At 37.0% G+C, this 22,865-nt stretch overlaps 1 protein-coding gene across 5 annotated transcripts in view; it reads left to right on the top strand.

Moving 5' to 3' along the window:
* Positions 1-22,865, top strand: part of DYSF (dysferlin) — a 3,914,743-nt gene that overhangs the window by 3,071,453 nt on the left and 820,425 nt on the right. For all 5 annotated transcript variants that reach the window (XM_044064060.1, XM_044064063.1, XM_044064061.1 and 2 more), the window contains 3 exons: positions 2,206-2,367; positions 11,879-12,044; positions 21,280-21,353. In XM_044064060.1, the coding sequence (XP_043919995.1) occupies positions 2,206-2,367; positions 11,879-12,044; positions 21,280-21,353 (402 nt within the window). The remainder of the gene's footprint in view (positions 1-2,205; positions 2,368-11,878; positions 12,045-21,279; positions 21,354-22,865) is intronic.

Genomic DNA, 22,865 nt, shown 5'->3' with positions numbered 1-22,865 from the left:
GAAAATATTAGAAGGAAATGCTTTCTGATGTAAAATAATCTTAAAAATAGGATCCTGTCCTTGAATGAGGTAGATCTAGATCTAGAGGCAGAGAGAAACAGAGAAAGTGAGACAGAGTGTTTTTACCCTTATCACCTCCTTATCTAACTGGAATGCCCTACCTCTGAATGAGTCTGTATAGCTGAAGGTATTACCTTTTTCTTAGGAAGACATAATTTTGGTGACTTCTTTCATTGAATTAGTGAAAGTGTGTGTTTTTATAAATGGTCTTCTTCTGAGATTGTTTGTTTTTGTTTTTTACATCACTGTTGCAATCTGTTGTAAACATTTTTTTTACCTATACTACCTTTGTAAAGGGCTAGCATAATGCGATGGATATTTATTTTGTTTCACCATTGTAACCCTGTGCTGAGCCTGAAAAAGGTTCATTTGGCTCAGTGCTTTACCTCAGCCAACAAAGCAGTCAGTCAATCAATCAATCAATCAATAATGACAGAATTTTCTGGGATATTTGCAGTTTCTCAGACTCTAACTGAAGATGTTACTATCTTCTCCATTGAAGCGTGGGGTGTCTTAAAAAATAGTCAAATGGTTAGTTGAGGCAGATTTGTCAACGTCAGTCTTATTGAGCAAACTGTCGAAATATGACCGATTCTTTGGTAACAACATAATTAGTCTAAGAGTATCTCTTCAAGGGATTTGTTGTTTTCATCATAGTTGTTTCAGTCTCAGAGTTGATGAAATAATTGAGGGGTTACAGATGGAAAATTTGTCTTCATGAAAGGTGTGTGGCACTGTTCCTTATTAAAATCGTATTTCTGAGCATTTTTCAAAGTTATTATTCCCTTGCTGACTTGCAGTCTGTGGTAAAATGAGTTTTGGGAGATACCCCTCCACCTTTCTTATTTACATCATTTGGATGACCATAAATATCTTTCTTTAACTGGTTCCTATTCCCAGATAAGCACCACTTTGCCACTGTAATTAATGTGAATGTCTATGCAGGAGCACCAGATGGCCAGACACCCTACATTTAACTTATTGACCTGCTTTTATATGAGGAATACATGGCATCTTGTCACTGAGCCTAATGTAATTGAGTTGCACTGTAAGTTCAGAGCTTTGTAGGTGTTTACTAGGCTAATGACCACACCAGCCTTTTTAATCCTAAATGCATCCCAAATCTCTGACAAGTTCTGATACCCTTGATAAGTGTAAGCAGGGCCTTGGAATATGAAACATTTACAAGCAGAGGCCTGGGAGATGAACCATTTGCAGACTGCCCATGTCCATTAGAGACATAGGTGCCAAACAAGGCATGGATTTCATGTTCCCCATTCAGTTGTCCAAGTTGCACGTGAATTGGGTTAGGGACAAACTCTGCTTCACATGGATGGGGAGCCTGTTCCAGAGACAGTGCAGTCTCTGGGATACATACCTGTCACTGAGATTTGGGCCACCTGTCATCCAGCCCTATATGAATAAATTGATATAGCACTTTCATAAGGGAGGTTAAGCTGTTACTTGAACTTGTCGTAAATGGTGACCATGACTAAGGCTTTTTTTTGTGTTTACTTTAGCAGATTTGGTGTTGATCTCTTCATATTTAGTATAACTTGCCAAACGCCTTAACTTATTTTACTACATTTGGTATACTTCTTTGCAAATGTGTGACTCATGGTTCATAGTGTCTGGTTTTCTAACTGGATGTTCTCATTTCTCCTTTTCCTTCTTTCCTTTAATTTGGAGGGCATATACAATAAACCAGAAGAGTTGGAAGAAAGGGAACAAGAAACATATTATGTCTTCATGTTATACAATTTCAGGAAAGCTATCCGTATCTCAACATCCAGTAAAAGGGAAAGGAGCTTTTCATTAAACAGTATAAATTTCAACACTGCCATCTAAGGAAGCACTAGCAATCCAAGAGTGATGCTCCCTAGAAAAAACATCATTTGTCCACTTCGTTAAATAGGCAATAGTCATTGGGATAATTTCTTCTACTGGCAGTGGTCTGGAGGTATATTTCCTCCAAGCAACCAAATAAAGAGATATCAATGTAGAATCATAGATAATGCAAATGCTAGACCAAAGATACAGTTTATCATGCAGAAGGATGGGTGAGACAGAAGTGAAAATGTGTAAAAGGCTGACTTTTTCTATAAGATGTTTATTTTCTGAACTCGTGTTTTGATGCTTTTACAGATTTTGGCATGGGGAGTGCGAAACCTGAAGAGTTACCAGATGGCCAGTGTGTCATCCCCATCTCTTCAAGTGGAATGTGGTGGTGAGGTTGTACAGTCATGTGTCATCAAGAATGCCAAGAAGAACCCTAACTTTGGTTCTAACCTGCTTTTTTTGGAAGTGGTAAGACATGAACTAAATGGACTTAACCTATAATTATGAAAATGATCTCCTGTAGTATTTTTATCAGGAAATGCTGCACTTGTCAACATAAGGGAAACATGTATGTAAATACATTGAAGTCATCATTTTAAATTAGATTTTGAGACTTCCATTTTTAAATTATGACCACTTTTTATTGACAGCCATATTAAAAAAAAACAACATTGTATCTTATTTCTGAAGCTTTCTAGATCAGTCACATTTTATGGTTACTTCATTGAATGCTAGCTGTAGAATGCTTGAAGCTGATTGTGTTTTGATGTAATGTTATTGAAGAGTCCCATTATACACTTTGTAAACAGTATCTGCCATCTATACATTCATGATAAGTAATTAAGCTTAGGATATTTGGTCATACAGAAGCATAAATGGCATTAATTATTATTTGTATTATTTTTGACTCCCGTGCAAATGCTAGTAGTTTTCTTAAATTTTTAAAATGGAGATTTTTCGTATATGCAGAATAGTTTTTTTTACATAACAATATTCAAAATGAAATGCTGTACAACAATGGCCAATGAAGTAAAGTCCTCTTGGAGAATAGGTAGTGTGATTAAATGATATAAAACTTAAAAGTGCAACATATATAGCAAAAAACTTGCATACATTTCCAGTACTTAAATGAAATGCGCTTACAAGATATTCACGCTGTGAATGCAGTTATACCGTAGCACAGAATACTGTTTTTACTTGTTACTGATAGCTGTACTTTAGCATTAGGAGGTACGCTTTCTTTATTTTTTTTACATAATGTTGGGAGATGCCTTGCCTTTCCTTGAGTTTAATAACGTAAGCACTGTAATTGCCCTGACCAGTGCAGAGCAGACAAAAGCTTCAAAGAGCACTGGCTGTGATAAAGTTTAAATCTCTGTGTCCCCTAGCATCAGCTTGACCAAGCCAGTGTCTAATCTACCTTCACACACTTGACCTTTTTGCTAGAGGGAGTAAAACTGGACCTCCGTGGTAAGATGACCAGTCTTGCCCATCCAGGATCACATCAAGCCCCAAGCAGGGTGAGAGTCCTATGACCTATTTGTTCCCTGCCCTTAACAACCAAAACAAATAGATGATAAATTCAGATCTGAGAACTGCAGTGAGAGTGTTGTTTTGTCTCTCCTGACTTCTCATAGATAATCGGACTCTCTTATGTAGTTTGAAATTAATGGATAATAATAATAGTTACTCAAACATTGAGGAAAATGCATAATGTGAAATAAGGTTTCATTCTAAATTCAGAGATAAGACTAAGTATAAAAGTTCACCCAGGGCTTTGGATGGAACATCTAACCTGACACTCCCTTATAGCCTACTTGATAACCAGTGTGCCTTAATGATGTGATCGATGCCTACAGTAGCCAAGTACGGACTGTCAGGGAAGTGAAAGCCACTGCTTGGAAAGCTCTGAAGCCATTTGGCAGGCCATTGACAGGGCTTGTACTCATCAAGAATGAATGTGGAGAGGTGAATTAAAGAAACTGTATTTGAATTATTTATTTTTTGCAGATGCTGAGTGTTTGGGGATGGTAATGTGGGTAAGCCACCATTATGAATACATTAAGATAGATGCTGAATCCTCAGTAATATGTTCAGTGAGCTCTTTCCAAGTAAACAACAGCAGAAAATTTACCTACCGCACGAGCATAACTGCATAAAGAAAACGCATGGTCCCACCAAAACAGAGTTCAGGCTCGGAGAGCTCTTCTGTTACATTTATTTGATTACCTTACAGTAGTCACAAATATGTCAAAGCTAATACCATTTCTGTTACTTGTTTTTGAAGGTCTTGGGAGGCACAGTCCTTCAAGCTAGTTCAAATTCTAAAACTGGAATGGGCAGTTCTTATACTGACAGATGTTCTCAGCACCATCATAACTACATACACTCCCCACACAGAGTATGGAGAGTGAGGTCTACTATCAAGATTGCTATACAGAGACTTATTTTAGGACTTTATTTGTATCTGAAAGCAGTGAGGCCTCTTTTGTTGGTTCTTTGGTGTTTGGTGCACAGATGTGTGTCTGTATGCTGTGACCATACCTCTCAACTCTCCAGATTTTTGCAGAATGTTCAGACTCCTCTTATTTTTGACCTGTTTTTCATAAAACATATTTTTTTCTGGCAATTCTGGGAGGCTTGAAGTCACTAAATAATGACAGGCATTTGAATTTCAGGCTTCATAGCCTTCAGGAAATGCATGCTAATGTAAAGTATGTCATTCTATCATCTTTCTAAGTTCATAAGATCAACATTTAAAACTCATCCCTTTGCCCCTCCATTATTTTGGCAATGTCCAGAATTCTTGCATTAAGAGGTTGAGAGGTATGATGCTGTCACCATATTGATCTGCTTTTCTTGTTTACTTCATAATATGGTGCACGCTGATGACACAAAGTATTCATGCATTACTCTACATGCTTCCCAGGTTAAGTGTCTCATAAGTATTGGATGACTAAATGCCACAGTAACAGTTACTACTAGTTGTTATTCAGTTACAGTGACACCCACACTCCCTCAGGAATGGAAAACAGGCCATTGTTTGATTTACGTTCGTTAAGTGAATCCCTGGCAGGCAAGCATGCTTGCCCTGTTTTGTAATGGGTTATCAAAAAATAAAAAATAATTTGGTGCATTAACTGCAGAAAAAAATAGATATGCATTTTTTATATTCCCTTGCCAACTTGTGCTGGATGAAAAGTAGAAATATCGTAATAGGCTGTCTTTTATGATGTTGTTCTTAATAATGCCATATACTGACAATATGACTCTAAGAGATGACCTACTCATTTGGGATTTAGGAACTTATATGGACAGTGACCTAACTTTCGATCGTGTGCCCACTGTCATAAGAAAGTCTTGCTATATTGCACAGCTTATAAACAAAGAGATTGTGTCTAACTCTAGGGATGTCACTATCCCCCTTTACTCAGCCTGCTTTAGGACAGTCATTGAGTATTATGCCTCGTTTGGTGTGTATCTGTCCAGACACATGCAACAACTGGAATGCCCACAGAGATACTTTACTAAAAGAGTACTAGGGCTAAACAAGGTCGTACATGGACTTAATCAAAGCCCTGTCAGTATATCAGCATCCTACAGACTGCTAAGAGGTGTCAATGTCTGGCGTACAGGGCATTCTGCAAGTCAGTACTGATGGATTTACTGCACATCAGCAAGTCAGTTGCATTAAACATACTTAGTCTGGGGATCTAAACCTGTTCTGTGGCATCAACAGAATGGTTTGAAGGGACAGGTATATCTCACAGAGGATGCCACTCTTCTGAAGCAGACTCCCCATCCATGTAAAAAAAAAAAACTCACCCTTTTCATATTCAAGTGTAACTTGAAATTAATGGATGGCAAACAGAACATTTGCTCTCCAGGACTGCTGCCACACTGCTAATGGACAGAGGCATCTCCAAAATGCTTTATCCCATGAGTGGGTCATGTCAAAATTTCTATGGTAAGATCCCACTTGTTCTCACTGGGGGGCATTATAAATGCTAACTCTCACAAATAGTTAACGATCCTACTAGCGGCCCCAATTCCTTGGATCTAGTTCTCCCAAATATGGCCACTTGTTGCATGTCTCCATTATGTATCATGACAACTCAGAACATAATTTATTGACCTTTTCCTGTAAAATTGGTGGTACTTCCCCTGTGAACAGCTCTGTGTTTAGGGACTTTACAAAAACAAACCTTCTTCAGTTACTTGATAACTTAAATAAATTCTGCTATAACTCTCCTGTGAAGGATCCTTGTGCTAAAATTGCTGTATATGCCTTTGATTTCAACTCCCACTTAAATAGTTTTATTGATAAGGCAGTACATGTCTGCAACAAATATAATGAGATGTTTAAAAACAAATTCCTGTGGTGGAATGCCAGTATAAATAAATTATATAATGAGAGGAGAAAGAAACTGATTAATGCTTGTAGGAAATTTCATTCTACCTACCTTAACAGCACACTTAAGCAAGTTAACAAAGAGCTTAAGGGAGCAATTAGAAGCCCAACTCTGTGTATAACCTTAAAATAGCCACTAAAACCAAAAATGACTGCAAATCTTCCTTTAACTATGTCAGTAAGTTAAGAACTAACACTGGACAGTGTTTGCAGCTAGTCCACAATAATATTGCATTCTCTGACCCAAAGGGAATACCTAATATCCAAGCTAATACATTTAGAGCAGCTTTTACTCCATCCACAGTTACAGCTATCCCACAGGTTCCACAATCCCAGACATCCCCTTTAAGTACTATAAACTAAGAATACTTCATCCATGGGCCCTGACAACATAACAGGTTGCTTGATTATCAGTGCCAAATATGGCCTTTCTGAACCCCTACTTAACCTCTTTAATATAGGCCTTTCCACTGGTTACATTCCTGAAGCATGGAAAGTAGCCATTGTAATGCCATTATACAAGGGTGGTCCAACCATAGATCCCAGTAACTATAGACCCATTAGTCTTACCAACCTCTTATGTAAAGGTATGGAGCACATTATCTCAGGCTTTATTAATCTGGACATTGAACATATCTTGACTCTCGACCATTATCAATTTGGCTTTATCAAAGGACGCTCTTGCCTCTTTGCCCTCTTTAAGCTGTTTAAAAAAGTAACTGAAGCAGTGGGTAGTGGTTATGCAGTGCAGACAGTGTATCTAGAACTGGCTAAGGCCTTTGACACTACTCCCCCCTGCAAGTGACAGACCTGTAAATCTGAATATAAAGTGTGATTGATACCTAACTGGTTGTCTGACAAAACCCATGTGGTTAGAGTAGCAGGTGCCACTTTTGAAAGCAAAATATAAAACAGTGGTATGCTACAGACCTCAGTTTCTGGCCTTGTCCTATTTGGCATAATGTCTCCACAGTAGTTAGGAAAGCCTTTTATCTGACTCATTTAATTTGCAAAGGCATCTCCCTAGATCCAAAGAAGTCTTAATTCCCCTTCACTCACATCTTATCAGACACATTATTGAGTATCATGCACCTTTTGGCATGTATTTATCTAAACATATACAACTTGAGAGACTGCAGAGATTTATAACTCAAAAGCTCATTGGCCTCAAAAGTCTTAGTTATCAGGAGAAACTGGCAGCCCTTTCTCTGTACTCAGTCTCTTACAGACTCCGCCATGGAGATCTATGTCTAGCCTTTCATGCCATGAAAGATCCAACCCTATTTGATCTACTATTCCTTTCACAGAACTTATGGTGCATCAAATACTCGGTTAAAAGAAATAAACAGTCAGCAGCAGAGAGATTGCCTTGATAGGTTCACATCCCAATATATCCCTGAAATATATCCCTCACCATTGGAACTAATTTCTGCTGCATGTCGAGTAGCGTAGCACCCTTGCCACCTTCAAGGTGAGCCTACATAATTGGATGGGCAGCCTCAAATTCTCTCCCAGTCTGTCTTGTTCTGCCTTCCTTGAGGCTAAAGGGAAATTTTGAATAGGGTTTTTTGGCTAGGCTTAAAATGGTCTGCAGACTGATTGCCTAGTACTTACCTATGAACTTATGAGCCTATAATATATTATTATAAACAAAAAAGGAAGGCAACGTATCAGCTAATTCCACAGTGATGAACCACCACTTCGAAATGTAAGATAATCACAAGCTTTATTCCAAAGATAAAACTTTATTAAAAGGTTAGCGCTTTCGTTTAAATAAATGTCAAACTTCTTCAGACACCATTTTTAAGTTTTTCTCATTTTAAATACAAATCCTTATAATGACATAATTTCCTGTCAATCAAGTAACATTCAATTTAAAGCAATATTCAGTTTAAAACAATGCTGCCCCATTCATGCAAAAAAGGTCCTTATTCAGCTCTGAATCCATTATAAATTATCTGTATATTAACTTTACAAATCACATTTATTTTATTTTACTTCTTTTTAATGCATTAAGCTTCAAAATTGGGACTATAGAGCTCCGTTCATTATTTCCTGGCCAGCTGTCTACTTGTAGCCTTACTTGCCATTTGAGCTCTCTCAGTTCTAATAGCAAGCCCCGTGCTTTTTTGTCATCTATTTCTACACTATCTATAATGGTGTAAATAAACTGGTGCCCCGGATGATCTTTTACATGCTTGGCTAAGGCATTAGATAAGTTGATTTTCTAATAGCATATTCATGCTCATATACACGTTGAGAGAATTTTCTCTCCGTTTTTCCTATATAAAAGGCTAAGCATGATTTGCACTTACTTAAATATACTACTGCCTTAGATTCACAATTGTATTTTCCTTTTATCATATATTTCATATCTCTTATGACAAATTCATTATTTACTTCTATTTTATGGCACCATTTACATGCACCACACCTTCTCATACCTTGCAAAGTGCTTTCACCATGATTTTCTTTATATTGAAGTAATTCTCTTAAATTTTTCCCTCTCCTATTCACAATACATGGTTTTACCCCTAATATATTTCTAAGCTCTTCTTCTTCACTTAATATGACCCAGTTTTATTCAAAAATCCATTTAAGTAGTCTGACGTCTTCGCTGTATGTTATAATCAGTGCCTCTGAAAACTTGTAAATATTTCCTTCGACTACATCCTGCATTCTATATAAATCATGACTGTCTATTGTTATTTCCTCTATTTCATATGTACCCATTTCACCTAAGATGTTTTCCCTATGCAAATAGGTTTAAAATAACCTATATCTCTTTGGATTCTGACTTCTTCTATAATTTCATCAACAAGTTCGCCAGGATATGCCCTTGCACAAAATATAGACCGTAAATGTATCGATTTTGAATTTAAACACATTTTGAGAAATAAATATGCAAGGACTCTTGGTCCTTTTTACAACATATGAATAGTATAGAATACAACAGAGAAGACATTTTAGTCACTATTGATGTATGTGACTTATATACAGTCATTCCGCAAGACATAGGAGTTGAATGGACTAATGAGATGTTACATATTAATAATATACCTCAGGATAAAGCTAACTTGATGGCAGAGATGCTGGAATTAGTTTGAATAATAACTATGTTGTTTTTAATGGCAACAACTATTTGCAAAATAGAGGCATCGCGATGGAATCAATATGTGGGGGAGCATATGGGAATACCATCATGGCATATTGGGAAAGGAAATATGCGTTTAATATTGAGTTCTATAAGTATCTTAAATCTTATTTCAGATTTCAAGATGACATTAGTATAACTTGGAAAGGGTCTAGGAACATCCTGGAAGAATTCCTTAACTATATTAATGGAGCGACAACTTTTTTAAAATTCACATGGAAAGTTAGTCTTAACTTTATGGAATATTTAGATATTAAACTCATAAAATATAATATAGAGGAAAGATACATAACTCAGATATACAGGAAGGAAACTCATTCGAACAGCCTATGGCACTATAACAGTTCACATCTGGCACATAAAAAAAGATCTGTTATAAAAGGGCAGGTAGTTAGAGCTGCCGGGATGATAACAAAAGAACAAGATTTCATAGAAGAATGTATTAATTTACGGTCTATGTTTTGTGCTAGAGCATATCCTGGCGAACTTATTGATGAAATTATAGAAGAAGTCAGAATCCAAAGAGATAGAGGTTATTTTAAACCTATTTGCATAGGGAAAACATCTTAGGCAAAATGGGTACATATGAAATAGAGGAAATAACAATAGACAATCATGATTTATATAGAATACAGGATGTAGTCGAAGGAAATATTTACAAGTTTTCAGAGGCACTGATTATAACATACAGTGAAGACTTTAGACCACTTAAATGGATTTTCGAAAAAAACTGGGTCATATTAAGTGAAGAAGAAGAAGAGCTTAGAAATATATTAGGGGTAAAACCATTTATTGTGAATAGGAGAGGGAAAAATTCAAAAGAATTACTTCAATATAAAGAAATTCAGTGAAAGTGCTTTGCAAGTTTTGAGAAGGTGTGCTGCATATAAATGGTGCCATAAAATAGAAGTAAATTTGTCATAAGAGATAAGAAATATATGATAAAAGGAAAATACAATTGTGAATCTAAGGCAGTAGTATATTTAAGTAAGTGCAAATCATGCTTAGCCTTTTATATAGGAAAAACGGAGAGAAAATTCTCTCAACGTGTATATGAGCATGAATATGCTATTAGAAAAATCAACTTATCTAATGCCTTAGCCAAGCATGTAAAAGATCATCCGGGGCACCAGTTTATTTATACCATTATAGATAGTGTAGAAATAGATGACAAAAAAGCATGGGGCTTGCTATTAGAACTGAGAGAGCTCGAATGGCAAGTAAGGCTACAAGCAGACAGCTGGCCAGGAATTAATGAATGGAGCTCCATAGCCCCAAGTTTGAAGATTAACACATTAAAAAGAAGTAAAATAAAATAAATGTGATTTATAAAGGAAATATACAGAGAATTTATAATTGATTCAGAGCTGAATAATGACCTTTTTTGCATGAATGGGGCAGCATTGTTTTAAACTGAATATTGCTTTAAATTGAATGTTACTTGATTGAGAGGAAATGGTGTCATTATAAGGATTTGTATTTAAAATGGGAAAAACTTAAAAATGGTGTCTGAAGAAGTTTGACATTTATTTAAACAAAAGCGCTAACCTTTTAATACAGTTTTATCTTTGAAATAAACCTTGTGATTATCTTACATTTCGAAGTGGTGGTTCGTCACTGTGGAATTAGCTGATACTTTGCCTTCCTTTTTTGTTTTTACAAGTTTATCAGTGTGGTTTGTGGTCATATTATTATAAACCACAGGATAGGTAGGCCAGTCTAACACCAAATGGGATAGGTTAATTTAAGCACTGAAGGGATGTTGTCTAGGCATAAACTGGCCTGCAAGGGCAGCTAGTTTTCTAATTACCTATGAATCTATATTGCTTATTTGACAAGTGCACACATTGCACAGCAGAAACTTTACAGGTATGTGCCAGATAACATTCTACTGGACAATATTCTGCCTCTGGATTCTATATTTTCTGAGATGATGAATGAGTTATGCAATAGTTTTGGTCTTGTACAGGTCAACCAGTTGAATTTTGCATTGGTCAAAAACATGGGCACCAAAGGAACTGCAGACTTCTATGTGGTACCATGATTTTAGAACTGAGTTTAGTTTTGTGGGAGTTGCAGGGATCTCCTTCCTCAGTCAGGGAACAGTGCAAAGGCTTTGCCCCCCAACACACTCATCTGTTAGTTGAATATCATCCAATAGTCATTTCATTTAATTGTGTTATTTGAAGTAAAAAACAAATAAATATGCCAGTAATACCACATTTGTTTCTTCATATGTATTTTTTTTAGTTGTTGTTTACTCTGTTTAGGTAGGTTAGATTTTACTATCAGGTTTTATTTGACAGCACATCAGACTGAAATTGCTAATAAATAAAAATAGTAAGCAGCACTTAAAGAGACATGTAGATAAATACGATAAATACACACTTTTCATTTTTTTTTCAATATTGCAGCGATTGCCAAAGGAGGACCTGTATGCTCCACCAATCACATTGAAGATTATTGATAACAGACAGTTTGGAAGGAAACCTGTTGTTGGTCAGTGTACAATCAGATCCTTGGAGGAATACTATGTTAATTCTTTCACAGAGGAGAAGGAATTTACAGATGCACAGCCAGGTAATATTAAATATGGCTGGTGATTAGGCTGTCTGGCATTGTTCTGAACTTTCAGACTGCGTTTATTGTTAATCAGAATGTTAGGTAATTATAACTTTGATTGGTGATAGGCTGTTTGACATTGTTCTGAACTTTCGGACTGCATTTATTGTTTATCAGAATGTTAGGTAATTATAACTTTGATTGGTGATAGGCTGTTTGACATTGTTCTGAACTTTCAGGCTTTGTTCCATTAGTGTTTATCTGACCACATTTATTTGTGGCAACAGCTTTATCAAAAGCAATGTACTGATTGATTTCTTATATCTATGTGAAAGAACAGAGACATGCAGCATAATGGAATCCAATAAATGCTGACGTAATTTCAAATGCATAGCACAGTAAAACTGCAATGATATAACAAAAAAGCACAAAATGTTTACAAACATTCATCACTGAGAGAAGATCACCAAATGCAAGTCATATAAAGGTTAACATCGTGCTCTTAACTAAATTAGTTGAAAGTGAATACTGTGTGCACTTTGGGTTATGTGACATGTATGTGAAATGTATTATGCACACTATCTTCATCTCTGAAAGCTGTGCTTTGTAACTATTTTATACAGATGTGCATTATAAGGATGTTGTTTTTTATACCACTGCAGTGGATTATTCCTAATTCTGAAACTTTGTGCAGTTATGTTCGGTCCTTAGCAGCCTAGCACCTGGATTATACCACTCCTCAGTTTACTACTTTTAACCATTTCACTGATTCATTTATTGGTTGATTGATTTCAGAGAGAAGTCAATTTGCTGGATTCATAGAAGGTGCCAACACACTATCATAGACCCTTGCATCATTCCTGTGTATCGCTAAATAATTACAAATAATTGTTACACACTGAGTACATTTCAAGATTATTTTTATGCTCATTTCTGACATTTTACCAGGTTTGCGGTAGCTTATTCAAAACATTTTGCACATGCTTTACAATGGCCTACCTAGAGTGATATTGTATATTTCAGAAGAAAAAAGTCTGTCTTGTGGCACATGAAACAAAGGATTTTAATACCAGTCAATGGCCAGAAGATGAAATGTCTTCCTTGGCATTGTCAGCTAAAAAGTTCTGATCATGTTAAGGGAGATACAATGAAATATTTGTTTCATAGAATGGGTGGAGTGATTGGATCAGCCTTTATTAGGAGGTATTAGGGTTGGAAACAGTAACAGAATTTAAGAATGCTTAGGGCAGACAGGAATTAAGTCTAATAACTGGCAGGCTGAAAAAGAAAAACTGTTAATTAGGATCCACAGATTGGGCAGAAGGTAGAGAAATGTAAGGAATGGAGGAGCCAATGAGTCCTTATCTGCTATCTATGTAGGATGTGTTGTCTGAAATGATGATATGCAATGAAAGTGATAAGCTGGTCAAAAGCAAAGGATGGCTGTTGAGCTGTGGAACTGTCAAGGTAATATGTAAATGTAACAGTGGATTGTGTCAAGGGTCAAGTGGACTACCTGTTCTGTTTAGCCTGTTTGTGTCAAGTATTGCCCTGGTTTTGAACAGCAAGAGAAACCTGTTGTGTTGTGAATAACAATGCTCACAACTACAGAGTAATTGTGAATTACGGAAGATTTTAAAGGGAGGTATCTGTGCCATCTTGATTTGGGAATAGCTTTAATTTAGTGAAAAAAATTCAGTTATGCAGTTCAGATAAGTACTCTACATAAAATATACATTGCTAGAGAAGACACCCTAAGCAAGGCAGACAAGGCAGAGATATAGCTAGGCTTTTTCAAATTGCACTCTTAAGGTCCAGAGTGTGTGAAGACTATAGAAGAGATATGTGACTGAGCCCAGTATAGAAATAAGGTACATAAGGAAGGCTGGTGGTGGAATGCAGAAGTCCAGGTAGTTATCAAAGAAAGGAATGCAGAAAAAAACGAAAGAAAAAATGATCAGAATAAGAAGGAATACTGGTTGGCTTACAAAGATGAGAGCAGTTGAAATAGCAAAGAAAAAGCATCAGAGTTACTCTACCAATTTCCAGAAAGTGATTCAACAGATGGTACAAAAAAGTCAACAATAACAAAGGTTGCAAGACAAAGGCAGAGAGATAAAGAAGATAGTCATCAGAAACCCTTCATAAAGAAACTGTTGCAAAAGAGAGTAAAATCCCACGAGTGGAGGAGCTCCCTGGTCAGCCTCAGTAAGGAGCTGCAATCCCTGATAAAATCTTCCAAAGCTAGTTACGAAAACAAAATCGCCACTGATTCTAAAGACAACCACAAATCATTCTATAGCTATGTCAACAATCTCAATGGCAACATTCAGATCTGCTTGGAGTTACAGCACAATGGCACTAAATATACAGACCCAACTAATATTGCCAACATCCTGGCAGACAGGTTCAGTGCTAACTTTACCCCCCCCCCTCACCCCCTAAAGGGCCCATCTCTATACCGGAAGAATGCAAAGTTCCTGTAATCATGGCTGCACTGGTAAAAAACACACTCTCCAAAGCCAAGAACACAGCATCCATGGGACCAGACAACATCCCAGGCTGCATTCTACAAGAACCGCAGAACAAACTGGCACCCCACCTAAGTACCATGTTCAATCATAGCCTCACCTCAGGTTTTGTGCCTGTTGAATGGCGCACAGCGACGGTTATTCCACTCCACAAGTGGGGGTGCCACCACAGACCCCGGGAACTACCGCCCCATTAGCCTGACGAGCCTGGTCTGCAAGGCCATGGAACGTATCATTGTGGAACTTATAAAGAAAGACATTGGTAATCTCCAAACTCTGGACCCCCACCCAGTTCGGGTTTGTAAAAGGCAGATCATGTCTCCTAAACCTGATAGAATTCTTTGAAGCAGTCACCAAAGCCGTTGACGAGGGTAAGGTGGTTCACACTACCTATCTAGAGCTTGCCAAGGCTTTCCATAGATAAACTCACTAAACTAGGTATAAAACCCTGTGTCCCAAGATGGGTTGCCAACTGTCTCACTGACAGAACCCACACTGTGAAAGTAGCAGACTCCAAATCCGACTTCAGACCAGTGACAAGTGGAGTACCACAGGGTTCAGTCCTGGGTCCTCTCCTGTTTGGTATCTACTTCCCTGACGTACAGACTAACACAGAAGGTCATTGGCTAATGAGGTTCGCAGATGACTGCAAACTAGGAGCCATAATTGAAACTCCTAATGATGTGGACATCCTACAAAAGGGCCTCACTGAGACAGATGCCTGGTGTCAAAGCCATGGCCTCAAGCTCAATGCCAAAAAGTGCATTGTCATCCCCTTTGGTAAAAACTCTGTACCCATGAATTACAACATTGGTGGTAGTATACTTAACACCGAAAGTATTTTAAGAGACCTTGGGACACAGGTGGACAGTAGTCTGTCCTTTGATAATCACATCACCACAGTAGTTAAGAAATCCTTCTACGTGGCACACCTCGTCACAAAAGGTTTCTCATCCAGAAAAAAAGAGGTCATTGTTCCCCTCTACTCATCACTCATTAGACCCATTATAGAGTACAACACCCCTTTTGGTATGTACCTCACAAGACATCTCCAACAACTGGAAAGGCCACAGAAATACCTCACAAAGAGGATTACCGGCCAAAAACAGATGCCCTATACAGACCGTCTCAAAAAACACCAGCTTTACTCCGTCGCATATCGTCTACTCAGAGGTGATCTCTGCCTAACATACAAAGCTATGTCAAAATCAGAGCTGTTAGACATGCTCCACTTAAAGAAATCCCAATTCCTCCGAGGTACATGCTCTAGGGACCTAAACCTTGTCACCACAATAAACAGAACATGTCAGAGGGATAGATTCCTGTCCCAGAGACTTCCCAAACTCTGGAATAAACTACCTATCTATATCAAACAAAGCTCCTCATCTCTTCAAGAAAAATGTTGATGATTGGATAGGAAATAGGAAATTCACCCTGGGGATCACTTCTGTGGCTCTTCTCAACAGTGGAACAGGAAAATAATTTTCTTGGTTGGCAAAAGCCAGGGTACCTTTTTGGCTGGGCTTTTATAGGCCCTAGGGCCGATAGCCTAGTACCTACCTATGAACCTATAAGGAATGTCAGCAACAACTACATTCCACAGGAAATCAAAGGCAGATGAAAGGAATACCCACAGCAGCTTCTGAATTAAGAAAATCCCACAGAAGTTGTACTGCGAAATCAAAGCAAATATAACCGAATAAATAAAAAAACTAGGTTGTTAAATAAGCACATAAAAACAACTTTAATGAAACCAATAATTAAAAATTACAAATGGATAAGTGCTTTCATCCACATTACATAACAAACACTGGACTTCATCAGATACATTGTTCCTCCATCGATCAGTTTAAATAATAAACAAAATCAGTTGTTGTTGTTGTGTCTTGCGGCTTTTCCTGGTTAGGGGTCACCACAGCAGAACTCCGGTCCGCTAATGATTGGCAGTAGATTTTTACGTGCCGAGTTGCCAGCCCTGGCGCACAACCTTCAATGAAGGTACGCCCATTCACGTATGTCTCCACACAGAAGATGCTTTAGCTGAGAATCGAACAGGAAAACGTCTTACTATGAGGCGACAATGCTACCGCAGCACCTAATCAAATTAAACAAATTAAGGCAAATCAAGCAAATTAGGCATGACATCATTATACTCCATACTCTTTTAAAACCAGCCTCATTCTGTTACTCTATAGCTCCAGATTATACTCACATTCCGTTTACATTTTGAAATAACAATATAGTCTTAATATTTAAATACATTTTTAAATTTTTAAATACATCATAACACCAATAAAATAATAATAAAAAAGAAAAGTAATAAATAGAAAATAATCAAATAGTTTCATCTACCTAAAGTTTTAATTCTTAATAAACAATAAATGGAACAGTAATCTTTCAGTCTGGGCCAGCTGTAGGCATTAAGTTTCAGTTGCCATAATAACTCCTTTTTCTCCAAATAAAGGTTCCAAGGTCCACCTCTTAAACTAATGTTTACCTTGTCTGTAGCCATGTATCTAAAATTGTGGTCAGGGAACTGAATTATATGCTTTGCCAAGGCATTATTATCCTTTCTTTTCTTTATACTATATTCATGCTCGTATATCCCATCTCTAAATCTCCGTTCAGTTTTTCCCACATTAAAACATGGGCATTGCTGACAGGAGGCTAGATGTACAACATTTTTCAAATTACAATCAAACTTATCCATTAGTTTATACTCAGTTTATTGTACTGTAAACCTATACCCAATTTTAATTTTATTATAGTAAGGACACTGCCCACATTTGTCATGCAAGTGTTATAACTTCTTACCTTTGGGTTTAGCTTTTCCAAAATATTCTTGAAATTTGGTCTCCTTCGGAAAACTACCTTGGGAACCAACCCAACTTTTTCCTAATATTTTTATCCTCCAATAAAATAGTCCAGTTTTTATTAAGTATCCATTTAATCAATTTATGGTCAGTACTGAATGTAGTTATAAAATTTAGTGAAAAGTTATAATTATTGACTACATAATCATTTACTTGCACCACACAATATGGGACAGAACACTCCATTCTTACTTTTATTACTTACTTCTAAATAATGTTTCTGTACCAAATTCAGTGGGTACCCCCTTCTCTCAAACATACAAACCAAATTCTCACATTCCTTCTTAAAAACCTCATCTAGAGACACCACCAGAAGTTCAGACACAGCAACAATGAAAGAAGAGTGTGGATCCACTCAAGAAGAAGTAAGAACAGCACTAAAGAAAATGAAGTCAGGGAAAGCAGCAGGATCAGATGAGGTCACAGCAGATATGATTAAAATATTAGGTAAGTTAGGGAAAAACTGGTTGCTTTTCATTAGCAAACAGATCAACAAAACAGCTGTATGCAGATGATATGGCATTACAAGCAGACCCTGAACACAAATTGTTCAGCAAATGTTAGGAGAATGGAATATAGAACCGAATGCACATGTGATGAAACTGAGTGCAGACACGACAAGACATTTGCCATGGTAATAAATGGAGGGGGGGGGGGGGTAGAATAAACTGAAAACTGAGACAGAAGGGAAAGTTGCAAAATAGGTTTAATAGTGTCAAGTGTCTGTGAGGGGTGGTAAACGAGAAAGAGGAATAGAACAAGAGAAGCTGCAGCCAACATAGTAACAAGTTTCAGGGGTAGTATGTGACAGAACAATGCCAAAAAAGCTGAAAAGTAAGGTGTTCGAAACAGTGGTGCAACTAGTATTACTGTTTGGCTTCAGGTGAGAACATTTTTCATACCATTTTATTTGCTTTAGTCAAGGAAAAAATAATTTGGAAAATGGATGGGTTCAGTTGGGTAACAGAGGAATTAGAAGGATTATGGATCCTTGTCTAGCTGATTCACTGCTATAGTTTAATAGTTCAAGCAACCATATAATGTTCATTTATTTGGATTCTTGCATTCCTGAAATTGATATTAAAACTGCATACTTTTCTGCACTGTACCCCTTTGTCAATAGTGATAACTATATACAGTAAGGAATAAAATAACAACCATCTTAAAAAAACAGAGTGGGACATTTTTTAAAGCCATATATTTATGTTATATGTTTGTCAAAGTAACTCCTGATGGAGGACTTAGGAAATTGTAGGTTTAGAGGCTCCATCATTAACTTTCTTTAACACATGGCCATATCAGCCAAGATCTTAAGTGCCTTTTGGCTGATCTGGATTCTTTATCTTCCTCCATAGGATTACAAACTGGGATTGCTGGAGCATGGCAGTGATCTTAACAAGAATCCAGATTAATAAGCTTGTCACAGACAGAGTTATTTAATGATTTTGTTTAGAAATAGAGAAGCCTTAAAGGATCAACACATATTTCTCCGTCAATACTAGAAATTACAATTGGTGTTATTCTATATAAATCACTGCTTCTTTCAGCCTTTCCGGTCAGGGCTTAAAAAGAGACACAGAGCTGAGACTGACATCCTAAGGATGCCAAATGATCTGTCTTTTTCTGGATGCAGCATGTTGTTGTCCATTTAGGTACTGTTAGATCTGAATTCAGCGTTTGGCATGATCATAACAAACTGGGTAATGTCCAGAGGAATTACTGTGGACTAGAATAAGGTACAGTGTACTGTTCCAGAATTACTTTTGTTACTGCTGCTGTTTTCCATTTGTAAGTTGTCACATAGTAAGACCATAAGACAGTATGATCTGTGTTTATTTTAATGATAACAAGATCTACATACATTGTCTTCCTGATTCAGAAGGCCCATTACAGAGCCTGAACTGATCCCTTACTAATAAAATGGATTGTAGAGGACTAGCTGCTTCTAGTGCAAATTAATTTATGAGTCAAATTTTGATAATGCACCCTTTACTCATACTCATGTTTCCTACCTCTACTTTTAGATCAGCAGTGGGTAGAGTTGAACTGGTGTGGGGAATCAAGAGATGATTCTTGGGGCATGTATCAGTAAATCTCTTATGTGTCTAAGCAGGTACCACATGTTGATAAAGATACTTATTTGCGCATTAGTGTTTATATTGGATTCCTCACCTGATTCTGCTTACCGATTTTCCAAGGTTAGTGGGCATGCTGGTATTTTTTTTATTTTCATTACTGCAGCATGATAATCTCAGAGCGGATGGGGAAACACTTCTTCTAGTGGATGCTGACACTGAATTATACAGCCTGCCTTTTGGTAAGTGGGAGTTGGAGGGACCATTACTTTTGGTGTTGCAGAGACTCTAGTGGCCTCCTGGTATTTTACAAGAAATAATATCAAGTATGCCTCCTGACCTGCAAACCCTACAAAGTCTAGGCCCACTATATCTTTGTAGCTTTCTGCTACATTACATATCTAATAGATCATTCGTATCCTCAGCATATCTCTTGACCTCTTAGACCAGAAATCCGGACAAAGCCATAAATAATGGGGGGGGCAAAGGCCCAAAAATAGGGACACTTTTTAAATGTTACTCTTACAAACTTAGAAGTTAATAGAATAACAGGTTTTGTATTAGCATCAATTTTTCTGAAGGATATGAAGTCTGAAACTCAAATGCATGTCATTATTTCCTGACTTTGGCCCTCAACAGTTTGCCAGTGATTTACCAAAAAACCACAATTTTATGAAAAACAGACCAAAAATATGATGCAAAAATCTGAACATTCTGTGAAAATCTGTAGAGTTGAGAGGTATAACTCAGTTCAAAGGCTGCTGATTGTTTCTAAGATTCATGTGGACATAGTAAACTGTGTCTCTTTTGGATTTCTGCTTCTACTCAGTAGAATTATTTACTTGATGCTCTGAAGAACTTCATTTTGGTTACTGGCTTTAAGTGCTCCCTTAAGACCCATTTATTTGAACACAATTTTGGTTCATTGTTTTTAATTGGTGCTTCTTATTTGACAGTGGATTTTATTGCATATTTACTTGAGAGCTCTATCTGGTGATTCTGAGTTGCATTGCAAGGTATCGTAATAATTTTAAGTATATAGTAGTAGTAGCAATAGTGGTAATAATAGGAGTAGTAGTATTAGTAGTAGTAGTAATAACAGTAACAGTACCGGTAATAATAGTAGTAGTAGTATTAGTAACAGTAGTAGTAACTGTAATAATAGTAGTAGCAGTAATAGTAACAGTAGTAGTAACCGTAATAATAGTAGTAGTAGTATTAGTAACAGTAGTAGTAACTGTAATAATAGTAGTAGTAGTATTAGTAACAGTAGTAGTAACCGTAATAATAGTAGTAGCAGTAATAGTAGTGGTAGCAGTAGTAGTACTAGAGGTGGTGGTGTGCTCATTCTTCACGACAGTAGTATTATTTCTTGGACTGCAAATATCAAAGCTAGAAAGATGTGACATAAATCAGCAGAGATGACACAGTTCCACAAAAGAAGCTGACAGACCCTCACTCGCTCCCAAAGTTAAACCTGAATATTTATTAATGTCTGTCATCAGACTGCCTGTTTCTTTGTAAAACTGTTTTATTGTTTCAGATGCACTAATGCTCTTTAAACAATGATTTGGAAGTATTAAATTCCAAATTGTTTGACAGAATGTTTTCTCAAAGTCTCTATCATTGAAACAATGATGACTGTAAGGGATTATTTTAGAAAACTTCAACTTTAGATTTTGGAAGCTGCTTTATTTAAATCAGGCTTAGTCAAATGGCATAAGTTGATCCCCATTTCTGATTTATTATTTCATTTCTTATGTTGTTCATCCAGATGAAGTGAGCATTACACCCAGAGACGATGTGCTCATTGACATAGATGATAAAGAACCTCTAATTCCATCTCAGGTGAGTGTGATAAGTTATAAGGAGGGCAGGCAGCCTTCTCAGTTGATGCATGCTTAGATGTTAGTGTCATCCGTTTGGTTTATTTCAATGTTATAAAATATGTGTCAAAGTAATGTTAATATTGCCCATCTAACTGAATCAATTTTAAGCCTGAAATGTTTTATATGTCTGTATTTAAGTGGGTATAAAGCTGAAACTTAGTATGTGACACCAGACTGTTAGTACAGTTTAGATTTCTATCTTCTAAGATGGTGTCTTATACTAGAAATTGTCTTGCGACACCTGGGTGTGGGCAGTAAAAGAAATAATTGTTCGTCTCTGATTGGAAGGTCTATTAATTCAGAGTATATAGAGCCCCCACAAATGACTGGGAGTCATGCCTGTTTGAACAGTTCTCTGAGAGGGGAGCAGTATTGTTAATATTCTAGTACCTCTAATATCACTAGGTACACCCTATTCCTTCAGGAAATTAAAAACCATTCATTGCATTCTCCTTACATGAGAATTACCATGTTAGAGCTATCGTGGATCCTTGCATGGGACCAAAAGGTATCATACTTCGCTACACCTTACATGATTCCAACTCTGTAACCTAAGAATTTCATTTATTGAGAAGGCACTCGTCAAATCAAAGGCTGTATCAGATAAACCATGTCAATGGTGTATTGAGAAATGCTTGATGTTGTTGTGAGTGATAGAAGTCATTATGTAACTATGCAACAGTCTAGTTACTTCATAATTTATTTTGCATGTGTTGGACGTGCATGAGCTGATGCTTGCATAGTACAAGTTGAATGAACTTTGTGCCACTTTTTTTCTTGTAATGTGCATATATCCCACTGTTCATATAAGGATGCTTGCACACTCCTGATGTCCCAGTAGTGAGTGTGAAGTATTTTTAAAACATTTTGAGACTTTACTTTGTTTATTTGCTGTTTGCCTTTGTCAAAAGTGGAAGTTTGTCATCCACTCAGTTCATTTTTCTCAGCTTAGCAGAGCAGTAAACATAGTAACTATAGATTTTATTTTTAGTACCTGTAGCCACCCAGACTTATGCCTGTGGGTAATGCTAAATTTACAATGGACACACTTATTACTTTGTCTAATTAGCCTACACATTTCTAAAAGTACAGTTCTGTAAGTTCTTATCATAACAGTAGCTGTTCTACTTTTCACTGTTGCAGTATTCATAACATGTGGGATCTCCAATTATCGCCCAAATTCCGTGCAGTGTACAAGAACATTTACATCCTCCCAGTGCCATACATCAGATGTGTGGTTAGGGCATAAAGGTGATGGACACATGTTCAGTACTCAGAACTGAAGTGCCCCAGGGGAACTAGAGCGACACCAGGATAAAAAAAGGATGTGCATCCAGGTAAAAAGAGGAATAAAACAAGAAAAAGAAGCCAGAAGAGTGTGCCTGACAGAAAAAAGAAAGAAGATGGGAGAAGAGCGAGGGACTGACTACAGCAGCAGTGAAAAGAGACATATACTGTTATGGTAAAATCG

The sequence above is a fragment of the Protopterus annectens genome, chromosome 2.part2 (genome assembly GCF_019279795.1).
Source record: "Protopterus annectens isolate FY-2018-M chromosome 2.part2, PAN1.0, whole genome shotgun sequence".
NCBI classification, from domain to species: Eukaryota; Metazoa; Chordata; order Ceratodontiformes; family Protopteridae; genus Protopterus; species Protopterus annectens.
This window is presented reverse-complemented; position numbering and strand designations above follow the sequence as displayed.